The following is an 18,108-nucleotide window of genomic DNA, read 5'->3' as shown; positions in this document are numbered from 1 at the left end:
ATGTATATGTATATGTAAATGTGAAATGGCTAAGGCTAGGTTCCTTATTGGACACTTTTTTATTCCAACTTTCTACTGCACAGGGTCTATCTCTAGCTTGCAGCTCTGAATTTCGAATTTTCGAATGTTGACGACTCATTTGTCTTTTTTTACCACGGGCAGTCACTGTTCTTGATATCCTGTACTCTACCTCTACCTCTACCTCATCTCTTCCCTCCCAGAGCTCCTCGTTTTCTGTCACCTTCTCTTTTCTCCCTCCTTCTCTTTCTCCCTCACATTTCCTTTCTGTTCTACTCCACTCGACTCCTCTCTCTCTCTCTCTCTCTCTCTCTCTCCTCATACCCCTTTTCTGGGAGAGAAGGGGTGAATGTTTCAGAGCACTTTTAAATTCATTTATTCAATGCATTCTGTGCATTATCGAGATCCATTTTTAAATGCCAGTTTTAAAGTTTACATGTCAGCTTTGTTAATGCTATTATTGCTATTACTATTATTGTTATTATTATTATTTTTGTATTTTCTTTGTATCCTCGAATGTATTTATATATTGTTTATGTTGTTTGTATATGTACGGCACTTGCCAGTGGAGGACGAATTTCTGTATTTTTTTAAATCGGACAATAAATTATCTTGAATCTTGAATCTTGAATCTTGAAGAGAATTTATTCAAGATGATGATATCAATATATATTATTCCATCACAATATTTAATATTCCTCTTTGACAAATTAGCGTAAAATGTGTGTGTCTATACGAAGAGTTGCTGTTGATCTGAGTTCAACAAAAGTCTTTAATTCACCACAAATTACATTCTGATAACCCCTAAGAAATATGATTGATTAATCTCTATGAAAGTTACGATTGAATCAAATCAAGCACAACTCTTCAAAAGGCAGGGCCCTGGTCATGTCTTGTTAAGAGTTGGAAAAATTCCACATAGTCCTCCAACCATGCAGTCGCAGACTAACCTTCTAATTCATCCCAAGTACAAAGTCAAGATTGATATTAATCTTAAGTGGCGATCTTCGTGAATGTTTATTCATATACGTATTTATTTTTAACTTATCTATTGATCAGCGTTTAGTACATACACTTCGTCTCCTCATCAACCTCGCAGCCAACGTGGTCAGCTCCCTGATCGTTCAGGTAGTCGTCGTCTGGTACTTCGTCTTCTTCTTCATTCCGATATCCTTCATTTTTATCTTTCTGCTGATGTACTACATAGCAACTTCAAGGTAAAGTCCACCGTTTTAATGTTTATGAGACATTGTGAAGTTGACCGGAACTTGATAGACTACTGTCTGCATTTCATCCGGTACCGTAATACGGGATACATAGTGTTCTAACATAAATAGGCCTAAATATAATGTCTAGAAATTGTGCAGACCATTTCCATATGTTTTATTGGATGCGCTGCTTCGTTTCTAGGAAATTATTGTTCAAAAAATATTTTGCAGGAAAAATCTTATTTTTTTTGTACATAAAATATTAATTCCGTTTTACTGTTTTACTATTTCCTTTTGGTCACTGAGCTTTTTTAATGTGTGAGAATGTTTTTACCGTAAATATTATCATTTGAAATGAGATTTTTCATTCAGCTCGATTCACCTTTTTAATTCTTGTTTGGATTGTCTCACTTAAAGTGATGTATTATTGAAACGCGAAAAATGAATATACCGACTAGCAAACAAGGACTTAACCGTTAGGGAAATAAAACGCACATTTAAAAACGATTGATTGTATATCACGTATTTCAATCGCCTTGTCAGACATTGTTATAAACAATTATAAAAGAATAAACGATATGATTTTATAACTGGATGATTTGTCTTATCCTATAGGGAGTTGCAGCGGGCAGAGAGTGTCTCTCGCTCCCCGGTCTTTGCCCACTTCTCAGAAACCCTAGGCGGTCTGTCCACGATAAGAGCATACAAGGATGAGAAAAGGTTCTTCAAGACAATAATGGAGCGCATCAACGTCAACAATACCGTCTTCCTCTATCTCCTCACATCGATGAGATGGGTCGCTCTCAGACTGGTATGATTTTTAAATAAATATGTGATACTGTTTGTCCCGCCTGGCTCAGTCAGTAGAGCGTCCGCCTCATAACCGGGAGGTCGTGGGTTCGAACCCCGGCCGCGTCATACAAAAAGACGTTAAAAGACGGGAGTTGCTGATACCTTGTTTGGCGTTCAACAATAAGGGATAGAGCAACGTCGATCTGGCGCTGCTCAGTGGCTGCCGGGATCACGATCAACTGGGCAAAAAGAATTTCCATTTTCGGTTTAACTTAATAATAAAATTTGGAGTGGACTTTATTAGATTATTATTATTATTATTATTATTATAGTTGGAGCGAGACATAGATGCCGCGCTGTGTGACAGCCTTCGCTTGGTTCAAGCTTAAGGCTGAAATGTGTGCACCTGTCGTAATTGGACCAAGTTGTACCAATCCTTATGTTATCACTCTCAAGTACAGAATAATGCTCTTTTAATAGGTCCTTCTCTTGATATGTATCCTTCTCTTGACATGTATCCAAGCTCTCCATTTTATCAATTAAAATTATACTGACTATTTAAATGGGTTAGGCCTATGCTTCGTATCAAGTTGGTTTCAGCTGTTTTACTTCCCTGTAAATAGGGGTAATTGGTTGATATTTACTTACAATAAATTAATAGTCTCGTAAGTCCATTGATTAATAGCCTTCTTGTAACTTTGAATTTTGATTTGAATATTTACAGGCATCGAGGAACTCCAAATTTCCCAAAACGTTTATTTGTCCAATTTCATTGATTAAATTCATTGCAATGTCAATTTGACACTTCTTATTTTTGTCTCATTAAATGAACCTTGCATTTTAGTATCCAACATCCAACATCACATTCGTCCATCTGCAGATTAGTGCAAATTTTATTTGAGAAATATATTATTTACTTTTTGCAGGATTATCTTGGTGATTTCGTGGTATTTTCAGCGAGTTTGTGCGTCTTGCTCGGAGCTGCCTATTTGGGTATTGACGCTAGTCTTGTCGGTCTGGCTATTACATATTCATTAGAGGTAAGACTCGACTCATAGCCTGCCATAAGGCTGCATGCACGCTATCGTTATAGTGCTTTGTACACGCGAGAGAGCTATCGCTTGAGTGCCATGTGCGTGCAATGCAGCATTCGTAATAGCAGTTATTGTTCATGCTCATTGGACTGTGCTGTGTATTTTGCACCCGCTATTCATAGAACCATCGCGTTAATCAAATTATCCCCAAAACAACCTGGCACGGGGGGATTTGGGGCTTGGCACAATGGGGATTAGCTCTATGGCATGATAAGAGTAAAGAGTTTTGATTACCGAAAGGATCAGAATTGTTATGAAATTTAAGGATGCATGTAAAATTATATTTTTTCTATATATATATATTCTTCATATTTCATTTCAAATTTTCACGATTGTTTGCTGTGTAAATTGATTGCATGATTTTAACCTTTCCCTCTTCATAACTGAAAGGAAGAAGGGAAAAAGTATGAGGGCACAAATCCACCATTATGATCTTAAGCGTATTTTACCTTTCACCTAAATAACGTTTCTAATTCAGTGCGATTTGTACAGGAAATTACGTTTGCCATCATGTGATTAGAGATTTTTTTTTTAATGTTTACATTTGTTGAGTGATCTTTAACAAAGCAATTTTAGCACGTTAAGCAATAAACTTTCCGTTTCTCCCCCCCCCTCTCTCTCTCTCTCTAATCTCATAGGTTTCACTGTATATGAACTTTGTAGTTCGTCAGTGCTCAGATCTGGAGCTGCAGATGAACGCAGTAGAACGTCTTCGTTTCTACGCGGAGGTACCAACTGAAGATTATGATGGTAGGTAGTCCTTCCGGTCATATGATATACAAATAGAGGTATAAGGTATTATCTTGCCAAAGCTATAATAGTTACCAATTATTTTTGTAGTAAAAGTGTTATTAGTAATTTTAAATGTGAAGATACCAAGAAGAGGGGGACGACAAAAGGTCACGACGCAATGATAATTTCAATTTTTAATGAAATATGGTCATGGGAACGCCCGAAGTTTAGTATTGATGAGGTCAATGACTTAGCATCTCTTTCTTAGTGTACTTACACTCCCTTCTCAAACATTTTATTACATTAAAATGATGCTTCTGTTTGGTGAAATCAATATTTCATAATTATGAGAATTATCATACTGTAATACTTGTGTGGCTTATCCGTCAATTGACAAAAGGGGCATAATCCTCACCAGGCGGAGAAGGGATGTGGGCGGATGGGTGAGGGGTCACGGAGGAGGAATTTATCGTGAAGCTCTGTGTGGCCTATACCTACTCAACGTTGTATTACAACCTTCAAACGAACTTAAAAATGCAGTTGCCTTAAAGCCCATCTGCACTAGTTTGGCCAGGGTTTAGACCTCCCTGCAAGGTCATTGACCGGTGGTTATCTCATCAAATCAGCTCTCAATTAACACAAGAAACTGAGGATCATGGGGGACCAACAGGCACCGATTAGGCATTGTTTGCTATATAGAGGGCGCAAGTAGATATAAGTAGTGCAGTGGGGCTTTAAATACAATGATCAGCAAGTAATATCAAAGCTTAGAAAACTTCTTTTTTTTTTAAAACATATATTTTTAAAGAGTTTGATTTATTTGTATGACGGCAGTATTCATAACAAAACAAAAATATCAACATTTCAAACTCTTTTGACATCTTTGGACAGGTCTTGAGCCCCCTCCTGATTGGCCGGCTCGTGGTGAGATTCAATTTGATGATATCAGTGTGAGATATTCACCCGACCTAGATCCAGTATTACGTGAAGTGTCACTCAACGTATGCTCTCAGGAAAAGGTTAGGAATGATATAATGCTTGTCTTTCCTTCCTAGCATGCAATTATGATTTTGTCCCTCAGTTTAAAAAAAATTAGATATGTTTTGGCCTATATAACCAACTTAAGATTCAATTCATTATGATTTGTTATTCGACATTTTCCTCAATTTATTTAGAATGCTAAATTTACTCTGGGATTGAATATTTACCCTTGCATTTTTAAAAGGAAATTAGTCAAATTAAATCGCTGTACATATTATGGCCTGATATGATATGTCGTTGAGGTTTTAGTTTTAAATGGAATCCCATTTTTACCTGTTTTATTTCTGATGGATGAGACTGTAATGAAAGCAAGTATTGTACCCTGTGGTATTTTGTTTGGAAAGGCTTGTAAAATAAGTTTTAATTGCTTTTTATGTAGTTGTTGAAATCTTGGTTCATCTTTAAAGCATTTGTAATGTCATCACTCTCTCTCTTCTCTTATACTTCACAGTCGAATTATCATATATAATCGTCATTTTCCTTATTTCTTCTATTTCAGATTGGCATCTGCGGCCGAACAGGGAGCGGCAAATCGTCACTGACACTAGCTCTGTTCCGTATGATAGATACATTCAAGGGTAGAATTTTAATTGACGGTATTGATATTGCTGCAGTTCCGCTCCGTACGCTCCGTCAACGACTCTCCATCATCCCCCAAGATGCCATCCTCTTCACGGGAACCATCAGGTATATTCATGATGATGATAGTGGTAGTGGTGATAGTGGTGGAGATGGTGGCTGTGGTGATGATGACGATGGTAATGGTGATTGTGGCGGTGGTGGTAGTAGTGGTGGTGGTAAATGATGATAATGATGGCGATTGTGGTGATGGTAGTGGTAATGTTGGTGTTGGTGGTGGTGGTGATGACGATGATAATGATGATAATGATGATGATGGTAATGGTGGTTGTTGTTGTGGTGGTGGTGGTGATGTTAATGATGTTAATTGTAATGGTGAAGTTAAAGATAAACTTTAGTACTGGTAATGCGATTGCATTGTGAAAGAAAAGGTGTGGAAAGGATCAGAATCAGTTGATCATGTAGCATGTAAGTATTGGTGTGCATTGCAAGGTTCTGGAGTCATCAAAATCATAATAAATTTGACCGAGGTAAAGTAACAAGCACTGTACACAGAAAGCTATATATGGGACAACACACATGGTGTCGGGGCTAGTACTACTTTGATTTCCCTGTCTTTCTATGCTCATTACCCAGTCAGTATACATTTTCTTCCAAAATTGTTTGGCACATGTCATTTATTTGTAATCTTGAACATTCAGTGTAAGTTTCGTTTGATTCTGTGAGAATTAATTTTCTTTTTTTTACCAGAACTGGAGTTTACATTTAAGGGTAGTGGTTGTGGTGATGATGATAATGATGATGGTGATGTGAGTGATGGTGGTTGTGGTGCTGATGATGGTGATGATGATGATGATGGTGATTATGATTATGGCGATGATGATGATGATGATGACGGTGATGATGATGATGGTGGTGGTGATGATGATGGTGATGATAATGATATATTTCTTTGTCTTTTAGGTACAACCTGGACCCGATTGGTACAAAAACGGACAAGGAATTATGGGAAGCGCTCGATGTAGCTCAGCTGAGGGAAGTCGTTTCCAATATTGATGCAGGATTGGGTAACTTTTTTTTAAACAATTATAATTTTGAATGATTCACTACTGCACTTATTATCTCGTTTCAACTCAAGTCAATTTAAATTACCCATTATTCAGGTCATATAGGATTCGCAATTTTTCGAAAAGTCATTGTCTTCGTATTCTTGTGAAGCAATAATTGCAGGGCTCTTGCAATGTCTGCGAAATTTGGCGACAACATTCTGTATGGCGTAATTCCTACTACAGAGTACCTTTGATAATTTCGTAATTTCCTTTTTTGTTTTATATAAAGTATCACATCGTATTTTCTCTTTTACCAATCTACTTAAAAATAAGAACAAATCTTGATTATGCTATTGTCCTAGTTATTGACTGTTCTGCACAATCATTCTATTCCTCTAAATACCTTGATGTAATTTGATTCCCACCTTCGTTGATCAGATTATGAAGTGACCGAAGGAGGAGAAAACTTCAGTGTTGGTCAGCGTCAGCTCTTCTGCCTCGCCAGAGCTTTTCTCAGACATTCAAAGATTATTGTCATGGATGAGGCGACCGCTTCCATCGACCAAGAAACGGTATTTTTTTATTCATTTGATTCATGGAACATGAGATTTACTTGATTTATACAGTACAATTAAGTTACATGAATCAAGAGAGGTACAAGTCATGAAGCATGAAGGACACGAAGTAAAATCAGAGAAGGGGAAAACATAGAAAATGGTTGTACCTATAAGTTCAATCTTCTATCCAGACTCGGAATAAAAGGGTCATAATAACAAGCTCGTCGCTAGGCCTTCGATGATGATAGTAATACTAATAATAGACCACATTTATAACGCGCCTAATACATTGTTTCTAGGCGCAGTGGTGCTGTTGTTCCAGCAGCCATTAAGTGAAGCAATGTCCTTATACAAGAAATAAAGCCGGGACTACAGCACCACAAGTACACAATATTATTCAGTACACAATTACAGTATGTTACGCTATGTTACGTTACAAAATCAAAATGATGAAGGGAGGAGGTCTGACCAAATCTGTGGAAGGGAGTGGGGGAGGGTAGGGGTAGAGTGTAATGAGTGATTTTCTGGCCAAAATAATATTCATTGCAGATCAGACAAGCTAGCGATATGAGAATTCATGCATATGTCATAAATATTATCGCTTTAATGTTAACAGGATTTGATTCTGCAAGACGTAGTGGCTGAAATCTTCCAGGACAGGACAGTTCTAACCATTGCAGTAAGTGACAAAACTGGCGTGGGTCTGTCAAACTGTACTTGTCTTGAAATGAAATTTAAGACATCTGCATTTGTGAAGAAAATCGTCTTTCACTCCATGTGTGTAGCCTCAAATTATTCACCCGCATACATGAAACCTAATTTGATATTTTTTTTAAATAGAAATTATGTCACGCATATTTTGTGCATTTAAAAAATGACATGAAATAAAACCTCAAGGAACTCTGTAGGTCAGGGCCCGTCTTACAAAGTTACGATTGATGCAAATCAATCGAAAGTCCTCCAATCAATGCAAGTTTGCAGTCTCCCATCTCTTTTTGTACATAGTTGCGATTGATATCAACTCTTTGTTAAGACGGGGGCCCAGGTCTCAATTGAATATTGTAATATAGAGATATACTTCTGACGTTGTTCTATTTACTGAAATCTCATCCATTTAATTATTACCTAGTAATATTCTATTCACGCCCACACCAGACCGAAAACAATAAAAGCAATTACCAAAAATCTCCAAGATCAGTATCGATCGGTTTGGAGGCGTTTTACCGTGTGAATGATCATGTACAATACCCAGGTCAGTCCATCGCGAGATCGACTCCGGATCGAATCCAGGCCAACAGACCTAATTTAATTTGTATAATATCTCACATGTCACAGAGAGTCAGTTAACCTGTATGACTTGGGATAAACAAGCAGCAATTTAATGTAATTATAGTCCGGCAGCCATCTCGATATACCTTGTTTTAGGGTCTATAGTTTTTTTTTCTTCGGATTATAGTTCCTTAGACCATCAATTTGAAGAATTCGATTGCTGACACTCTGTCAGCATTGAGCAATTTGAGATATGTGACGTCACACAAAATGGCCGCCAAAATCCCCCTTTTAACCAAAATTATTGATTTAAAAAGTGTTAACAGCATTTTTCTACATAAAATGACTGTCAAATATCTTGATTTTTTTTCTAGGATCATCACTAAATAAAAATTACAATGTTGTATGATCACAAATGACATGTAAATTTGCATAATTCGGAATGGCGCCCTCTGTAGACTCGTTAACTTGCATAGTTCAAAATGATGGTCAAATGGCAATTTCTAACATACATTATCATATGTCATGAGTCAGATACATTGGATATATTGAGGAAAAATTGTGCCGCACAGTTGTTATTTTTTTGTAATTTTATGATCAGAGAAAACACGCTTGAATTTCATGCCCATGTCCCATATATATGAGGTGGCATATGGTGATAAATGCCCGTTTTTAGTGACAGCGTTAAGAAACTAGATTTGTATTTTGAGGTAATAGATTTTTGTATGTGAACCGAAAAATTTTACGAACTATCTATACGTACAAAGGACTATATCTGGTTTTAAGTTTGCTTCACAATCTTAAAACAAATCGTTTAAAGGCCGTCTAAAGTGTTGGGAACCCTAAAATATTCCATGCTGAGACGGTGTAATTTAACACTTAATTTTGCAAAAATGTTCAAAACAAATGTGTTCAAAGTGAGGTCGTGACTGTAAGGCGTGCTTCCACAGACATTGTGCAGATAAGCTCTCTGAACATTTTCTACAAAAACGTTTCAGTAGTTTGAGGTAGTGGGGCAAGGTTCTTCGTACCCTTGATATATAGCCACACATTTATACGAGCCTTTGACATTGAGTTTGCTGTTGACTGTTCATAACATGAAGCAAAGAATCGAGTAGATTGCGTGATGACATATGACCATGCTGCACCAACATTGCCAACTGAGTCCAAAGGGAGTCGAATCTTCTGCTTCATAACTTTCAGCATTTCACCCTTTCCAATGCCAAAGTATGCCCCCAACAGTGTCGCATCCCGTCAATGCATGTCCTGCTATCATCGATGGAATGATATCTCCTAACTTGTCTACAGTGGCAGGAATATCAATAACAGTTCGCTCTTTGGTGGGCGACTCCATGTTCATTGGCGTTTTATAAGTCTGTCATGAAGATATTGATGCAAAATTAGTACGTACACGTCTGTGTCATCCACCAGGACCATAACATACCTCTTCTCATTAACATCAATTCGAATTGCTTGCTGTACTATGATGTTGCCTGCTTCTTCATACGTTGTGGACAGATCTTTCCTTGGCATGACATCGCTGCCTGGTATCACTTCAACAGGAACCTCATCTTGACCGGTAATGACCAGCAAAGAGGGCTTATTTAAGATCCTTCCAAAGATATGCCCCCGAAGCTTCAGAGCCTCATCGAGTCCTTCCATACAGGCACGAAGGGGACAGTGCAATGTAACGGCAGCACGTCAGAGCCATTTGACATCCGCAGCGGAGTCAAACAAGGCTGCGTCCTTGCTCCGACTCTCTTTGGGATCTTCTTTGCCTTACTCCTGCCTACGGCTTAGCAACAGAGGGGATCCACCTAAACACTAGATCAGACGGCAGCCTGTTCAACCTTGCCCGTCTCAAAGCCAAAACAAAAGTACGGGAGGTTCTGATCAGAAACATGCTGCTTGCAGATAATGCTGCTGTCGCAACCCATACGGAGCAGGAGCTCCAGACCCTCATGGACAGTTTCTCCAATGCCTGCAAGGACTTTGGGCTGACTATCAGTCTGAAGAAGACGAACGTCCTGGGACAGGGTGTAGAAGCGCCACCATCCATCACCATTAATGACTACGAGCTGAAAGCTTTGAACTAGTTCACGTACCTTTTCAGCAACCTCTTCCTGTACGCAGAGCTCAACAAGAGAATAGGAAAGGCAGCAACAACACTCGCTCGCCTCACCACACTGTTGTGGGGTAACACCAAACTCTCTGTCAAGACAAAGATGGCAGTGTACAATGCTTGCGTCCTCAGCACACTGCTGTACGGGAGTGAGACATTGACGAGCTATGCCAAGCAAGAGAAGAGACTGAATGCCTTCCATTTGAGATGTATCCGCCGCGGCATCTCATGGAAGGACAAAGTGCCGAACATCGAAGTCCTATCTTGTGCCGGCCTTCAAAGCATGTTTACCCTCCTCAGACAACACAGACTCCACTTTCTAGGTCATGTCCATCGTATGGAGGATGGCCGTATCCCAAAGGACATCCTATAAGGTCAGCTGGCAACTGGCAAGAGAGACACTGGCCGCCCTCAACTGCGCTTCAGAGATGTCAAGAGGGATTTGAAGGTTCTGAAGGTTAACACAGAACATTGGGAGGAACTCGCCACCGACCACTCGAGCTGGAGAAGTACCCTGACAGTGCGGCTGCAGGTAGGGGAAGACCAACTGAAGAGTGCAGCGGAAGAGAAGTGGACTCGCAGAAAGAACGCTGCTACTCACGGCACAGAGACAATCTATAAGTGCGACTTGTGTGACAAAGACTGCCACTAACGCATCGGTCTGTTCAGCCACAGACAGTGCTGTTCCAGCAGGACAGACAGTTAGCATTCACACCCATGGTCTGTACAGACTGAAGGAGGCCTATTTTGCCTATTTCTGGACACCTCATCATTCTGCAGACTCGCGCATATATGGTGTCAATCAACTGTAGTTTATTGTCACTGTCACTAACAGTGAAAAGAATAGTGAAGTCAAAAACACAAGAGACATGTTTAAAAACATCAAGTCATTGACCAAGAAATACGCCCAAACTAAATGTCTTGAAGGATGAAAATGGGAACATTTTAACAGAGGATGAAGATATAAGGCAAGGTGGAAGGAGCATTGTGAAAAACCGTATGCTGCAAAATAAACTGAAGAAGTTATTACTCAGGAAGGAGTAAGCGTCGAGGACGAGCCCATGCTTAAACCTGACATCTTACAAAATGGAGTGAAGGAAGCAATAAATCATCTGAAACATGGAAAGCACCTGGTATCGAAACATCCCTGCGAAGCTTTTCAAAGAAAGTGGAGAGGAGGGCGTAAAGGTCATGCATAAGCTGTGTAACAAAATAGGGAGACAGAGAATACGGCCACAAGACTGGAAAAGAGCTGTTTTTCTCCCACTCCCGAAGAAAGATGTTACACATGAATGTGCCAACACCCGCACTATTTCTCTTATTCCGCATGCCAGTATAGATTCTTCTTCACTTGATTGCTGAAAGAATTAGAAACCACCTAGAAAAGTAATAACCACCAAAACAAGCAGGGTTCAGTCAAGGAAGAGGAACAAAAAACCAAATTGGTAATCTCAGAAATTTGACGGAGAAAAGTAAAGAATTCCAACAACCTATCTACCTAGCTTTATTGATTATTCCAATGCTTTTGACTGTGTACAACATTAATGCCTATGGAAGATTATGAGCGAGATGGGCTTCCAGCACATATTATTCAACTCACCAGTCGCTCTACGAAGACCAAGAAGCATCAGTAAGAACAGGGATTGTCGACACCGAATGGTTCACTATTGGTCAAGTAATCCGTCAAGGCTGCATCCTATCACTTTACCTTTTCAACATCTATGCTGAATTCATCATCAGAAAGGCTTTTGATGTGTTTGATAGTCAAGTTTCTGTTGGTGGACGAACAATTACCAACCTAAGATACGCCGACGCCGACTTGGGGGCAGTTGACCCCTTAATAAAATTCGAATTGTTTTTTGTTCTTATTCGATACCAGTGATTCACAAATGTTGTTGAAATGACATAATTTTCAGGGATTTTTTTTCTCACTTTCTCACAGTCAGGAAAATAGAAGCCTACATGTCAGGGTCCGCGGAACGGCGGGGCTCAGGGGACTCGAGCCCCCCCCCCCTCAATATTTTGATCAAGACTGTTAAAGAGAAATAGAAAGAAAGAAAGGAATAGTGACCTGAGGTGAAATGAGTTATCAAAATATGCTCATCTGACCGTAATTAAATGCCTAAATCCCCTGAGCTTCCGGGGGCTTGTCCTTTAGACCCCATCTCGGGCCCTGAGGCAGGCCTCAATACCTTCAAATGATTGGAAGGGAATGAACCCCACCCTGGCCCCCAGGATCTGTGTAATGAAGGCATTGGTTTTCCAAGTAGGAACTTATGGGTATTAGGAAAGGCAGACAGGGGAGCAATATCAGCCTTCAAAATGTGATGTTGTAGGAAGCTACTTGGGATATCATGGATAGATCACATCACCAATGAACATATAATGTCCATCATCGGAGATCAACCGCCACTAGCTAACAGGATCGATAAGTAAAAGCTGTACTAGTTTGCTCACATTAGCAGAAGATCAGGAGACAACCTTGAACAAATATCATTCAAGGTCCCTTTGAAGGAACACGTAACAGCTCAGATGGAGTGACGGTCTTAGGGAAATCACTAGCCACCCTCTAAATACTAAATACACTCTGACTACCGGATGGCAGGAGATAGATGCCGATCGAAAGCTCTCATCACACGGGTCACTAAGGGTCAGCCATGACCTATAGGACAACAACGACGACGACGAACAGTGAGAGATAGTTTCTTTGAGGGCAGCAGTGATGCGGGACTCAGTTGGAAGACTCTTGACCCGTCATGACTTCTAGATACTATTGTATCTGTCTAACACCAAGCAAACATCAGATTTTAATCCACAGTATGGCACAACCATCAATAACCTGCACATGGTTGTTCCAGTGTCTTATATGCCTGGCTGACATCTCAACTTTTGTCAAATTATATAAGTCCGCCTGTGGCGTAATTGGGAGTGCACGATTCCAGAATCATTACAGGGTGCTGTTTGGACTGATGAAAGCTCTTATGACAAAATGTCCTTGACATTGACATCTCTTGAAATTTCCTGCAGCCCTACATGTATTACTCTGGAGTAGATCAACTTTTCATAGAATTTCGTACCCCCAACAATTATTGGCTTCTTCATGGCTGCCATGGTTTGAACTTTCCTGGAAATTGTGTCATTTAATTCACCAGGTAATTTCTTTTCAAGCTCATGCATCTGTCTAGTACCGATATCAACTGCTTTATCCTCATTCACTGACGTTGGAGCAATGCTGGTCTAAATAAAGCCTATCAATAATGTGTGCCGTAAAACCACTTCTCATCGATTTGATGAAAAATAATTCTTTCATAGGCCTATTTGTTTCTTGACATATGTATCTAAATTTATACCAAACAAGATGAAAAATGAAAGCAGCATAGCCGTAATTGTTGCATACAACGCATTTGATATGATTTTAACGTTACATAGCTTTAGGAAATTGGCATTTGGCAGACACACATATTTTATGCAAATTGATATGTTTATAGAGGGCGCTATTTCAAAATATGCAAATTAGCTGGTCATCTATGGCTATGCAACATCACAACTTAATTTTGTTAGTGATGGTCCTAGAGAGATGCAGACATTCGGCTGCCCAAAATTGTAGAAAAATCTTTATTATATATTTATTATTCATTTTTAGAGAAAAATCATGTACTTTGGCGGCCATTTTGTATGACGTCATATATTTTAAATTGCTCAAGGCTGACAGAGTGTCAGCAATCGGATTCTTGAAATAGAAGGTCTAGGCTATCAAAATCCATTGAAAAAAAAACTATAGACCCTAAAACAAGGTTAGGCCAATAATCTGGATTTGGCTGCCGGACTATTATACTATTTGCAAATCTTTCCAATATCCTTGTCCTTCTTCAGCATCGTGTGGCGACGATATTGAACTCAGATGCGATCTTGACGCTGAGTGACGGTCGTGTGGCAGAATTCGATACACCAGACGATCTCCTACAGCGAGATGACAGCATTTTCGCTTCGCTCGTGAAAGCGGGAAAGTAATTTAAGGGAAGTTGAAGTTGTAGGCTTGCAATATTTCACATAGTTCATCCTTTCTTTAAAGTATGAATTACTGTGTGAATTTGATTATACGCCTTAAAGGAAAAATAACAACATATTCTTAAAGAAAGCAGAGAAAGCAGAGAAAGCAGAGAAGGAGATTGATAAAAATTTGACCTAAATCGGACAAATATTAAAGATACTATGTCCCTTTTGCAGCCAAGCAGGATTTATGAATAAGTCACGTATGTCCTATCTGTGAAATTTAAACGTTAGCAGTGTCCTAATATTCAAATTATGCAAGGAAACCCGTTTTCTTGCTAGACTTCACTGTCAGACAATATTGTCAGTATTGAGTGAGTGACTGGCTCTTTTCTTCTTTGGTAACTAACATACATAAAATGAGCTGTAAATGATTTGTCTACATCAATAACCTACTTCTTGTAATGGCCAAAATTAAACTGATTGAATCTTTGCGCAGCATAAAACGTACGACCATGCGGTACAATGGTCTGAAAATCAAGATTATTACTTATTGGCTCTATAGCTCCTAAGTCGATTTGGCAACTAATTGTCGTTATTGTCCCTCTATAAATTTTCAAGCCCCCCCCCCCCTTTTTTAAGGGGAGTTCTAAAATAGTATTATCTTTCAAATGCCATTGGAATTTAACCTTTTCATTTTTTTGGCCTGCAAATGGGACACAGAGTTATGAATTTTCGAAAGTTTTCATCACTACACAATGTGTAAATTTCAAATTGACGGAAAACATTTTATTCATTCAACCACATACCAGGCGCGGATCCAGGAACCCATTTCTACCGGCCCGGCTATGGCAACCCCTTTGTGTAAAAACTAGATAAACTCTGTTTTTCTCAGATAAACTCTGTTTTTCTCAGATAAACTCAGTTTATCAACAGATAAACACAGTTTATCAGAAAAACTCAGTTTATCAGTTGATAAACTCAGTTTATCAAGAAAAACTCAGTTTATCAATGATAAACTCAGTTTATCAACAGATAAACAGAGTTTATCAGATAAACAGAGTTTATCAGTTGATAAACTCAGTTTATCAGAAAAACTCAGTTTATCAGTTGATAAACTCAGTTTATCATTGATAAACACAGTTTTTCTGATAAACTGAGTTTATCTAGTTTTTACACAAAGGGGTTGCCATAGCCGGGCCGGCAGAAATGGGTTCGTGGATCCGCGCCTGCCACATACACTGACTTTAATCACTTTTCCCAAAACGGTATAACTTGTTCTAGGATCTTTTTGTCCATTTGAAGGACCTATGACCCCTATGACATGCTTTTCAAAATATGTTTGGAGTACTTCCCCGAAGTAGAAAAACTTGAAATTAATGTATATCACTTCCAAATGGGAGAGTTAGTCCCTAAAACTTCTCAGCCGATTGATTCATTTACAAATATTAGGTTCCTATATAGTGATTTCAACTTTTCAAAATCCGTCATTATTTTGTTCGATTTAATGCAATCTTTGAAAAGATCTGATTTTATACGTTTTCATCCAAGATTTCAAATGATTTCTTTTAAATCACGTAACATGGTGTCAGCAACCGGTTATTTGTTTCCAACAATCTTACTTAGAACTACACTATTCAGTATTCACTTTCTTGTACTTTAACACCTTTACTGTATGAATGACTGCATTTATCGGATGGCACATTATTTCGAACCGATTTCACAATAATCGACAAATAATTGACAAATATTTTTATATGAATTATTTAAAGGTTAAGAAGATCGGCTTAATTAAAGTTCTTTGAAGTTTACTTATGGTGCATTGACGTACATTTATATTTCCAAGATGTGTATATTAATCCTTAGTTACGTCATGTAATCTGTACTTCAAGTAGTGCATTAAAGGTGAGAATAAATATATTTTCAGAATTAATTTTTTTCTTCTTCTGAAATGCAAGTTGGTGAAATATATGTTTATATACTTGTGGATAAGAGATAGTTGTTGAAATTAATTATAAAGTTTTTCCTAATTATGTTGTTCTCCATTTTTTTACAGAACGAGTTATCGGTTTACTTGTGGTATATTCCTTTGTTTAAATTTGGTTTTAGTATTTCTTTTTCTATGTATGCCTATAAACAATGGAAGTATAGTGTAACATTTGAATGTGATTTTGATGGAGGCCCCGACTAGAGTACCGATACAAATAGTACTATATTTTAAAAATGTATTAAGTATGAAGAATGAAATTAAAGACGATGTATAAATTTGACAAAACCATTTAATTATCCAACTGTTCATTATGAGGGAACCTGCGATGTTTCCTTCTCCTTAGATCTATTGAAAGAAAAAAAAAACTTAAAAATTTAGAAGGGGATAAACAAAGACGATGATCTTTGGAGGCCTTAAAAAAGATTTATTTATGTTATGCATAATGCCCAATTGTCTTCAAGGGGTGTTTCATCAAGCCTTACAATTGATCTTCAAATTAATCTAAATCGATTTTAGCTTAAAATTGATTTGATGAAACAACTCACAAGCAATATAAACTTTAAGATAAAACTGAATTTGGTTAAAACTTGATTTTTAAAATCAAAATCAATTTTAGTTGATGAAACAACCCCAGGGGTTATTTGGGGTTACTTGGCACGAAACTGAACATATTTAGTGGAGGCTTATTCACGAATCGTCACTTTTTCACATCATTTCACATCATTGTTTGTAGATTTTATGTACTTTGCTGCAATTCATCTATTATTTCTGTATCAACCGAAACACAAAAAGAGGCATTAGTATATTTTATATTTAGTTTTTCTATGCTATTCTTAATAATTTATGTACGCATATATTTTTATATGAAGATAGGAGAACAGTACTGTAGCAATTGTTAATCGCACTGTCATGTGACGCTTCCAAGGTGCTTCCTGAGATGTTGTATGTGGTTGACATTATGCAATGGCATAGAGTTGGGGGGGGGGGGGACACATAGTATACTGGATGGGTAAAATAAAAAATTTAAAGGCCATCAGACAGGATGGTGTAGCCGGGAGGAAATCGTCTTTTCGAGTTACTTTCTTACCTTCGCCCCTTTCTCTCTCTCTCTCTCTCTCTTCCCTCTCTCTCTGCAGGGAAGCTATAGTTGCGCCACAATAACGGTTTTGAAATACATGTGTATCAGTATGCAAGATATGGGAGGGACCTAAAGTCCTGATCGAAAATAACTATTTATTGGCCCTCGTTTTCTACCAGAATCACTAAAGGCTTCATGTACAATGATGGATCTAGGATTGATTTTTGGAGAGGGGGCAAGTAGAACAAAAGAAAGGGGTCTCACAATTAAGGAGTCCCATTTCAGTCCAAAATATGTGTACACTTTTTTTCCTTTCTTAAGTTGTGCTAAATTGGGTTTAGGTTTGGGAGGGGGCGTCGTGTGCCCCTACCTCTGGATCCGCCATTGAAACATTTCCAGCCTTAAGGTATGTCGCTGTAAGAAGAAAAAATTCTTCATTTTACATGTTTACAAGAAGAGTAAAACGCTTTTAGTCCATAACGTTGGAATTCAAAGGGTAATACTTTTGAGTTATTTTCACGTCACCAGGCACAATGTAATGCTTTTTTTTTTTTATTTGTTTAAAACGAATTTAGTATAATATTGCGTT

The 18,108-nt window shown here is 38.3% G+C and overlaps 1 protein-coding gene across 2 annotated transcripts in view; it reads left to right on the top strand.

The window, feature by feature from the left end:
• Window positions 1–15,103, top strand: part of LOC586814 (ATP-binding cassette sub-family C member 9) — a 43,976-nt gene extending 28,873 nt beyond the window's left edge. For both annotated transcript variants that reach the window (XM_031000218.1, XM_031000217.1), the window contains 10 exons: window positions 1,078–1,235; window positions 1,842–2,037; window positions 2,945–3,058; window positions 3,751–3,862; window positions 4,736–4,863; window positions 5,385–5,572; window positions 6,428–6,531; window positions 6,952–7,085; window positions 7,687–7,749; window positions 14,335–15,103. In XM_031000218.1, the coding sequence (XP_030856078.1) occupies window positions 1,078–1,235; window positions 1,842–2,037; window positions 2,945–3,058; window positions 3,751–3,862; window positions 4,736–4,863; window positions 5,385–5,572; window positions 6,428–6,531; window positions 6,952–7,085; window positions 7,687–7,749; window positions 14,335–14,472 (1,335 nt within the window). In that variant the 3' untranslated portion in view covers window positions 14,473–15,103. The remainder of the gene's footprint in view (window positions 1–1,077; window positions 1,236–1,841; window positions 2,038–2,944; window positions 3,059–3,750; window positions 3,863–4,735; window positions 4,864–5,384; window positions 5,573–6,427; window positions 6,532–6,951; window positions 7,086–7,686; window positions 7,750–14,334) is intronic.
• Window positions 15,104–18,108: the final 3,005 nt, after the last annotated feature.

This window comes from Strongylocentrotus purpuratus, unplaced genomic scaffold (genome assembly GCF_000002235.5).
Source record: "Strongylocentrotus purpuratus isolate Spur 01 unplaced genomic scaffold, Spur_5.0 spur5_scaffold_6, whole genome shotgun sequence".
In the NCBI taxonomy this organism is placed as follows: Eukaryota; Metazoa; Echinodermata; class Echinoidea; order Camarodonta; family Strongylocentrotidae; genus Strongylocentrotus; species Strongylocentrotus purpuratus.
Note: the sequence above shows the minus strand (reverse complement) of the source record. Positions and strands in the feature narration are given on the sequence as shown.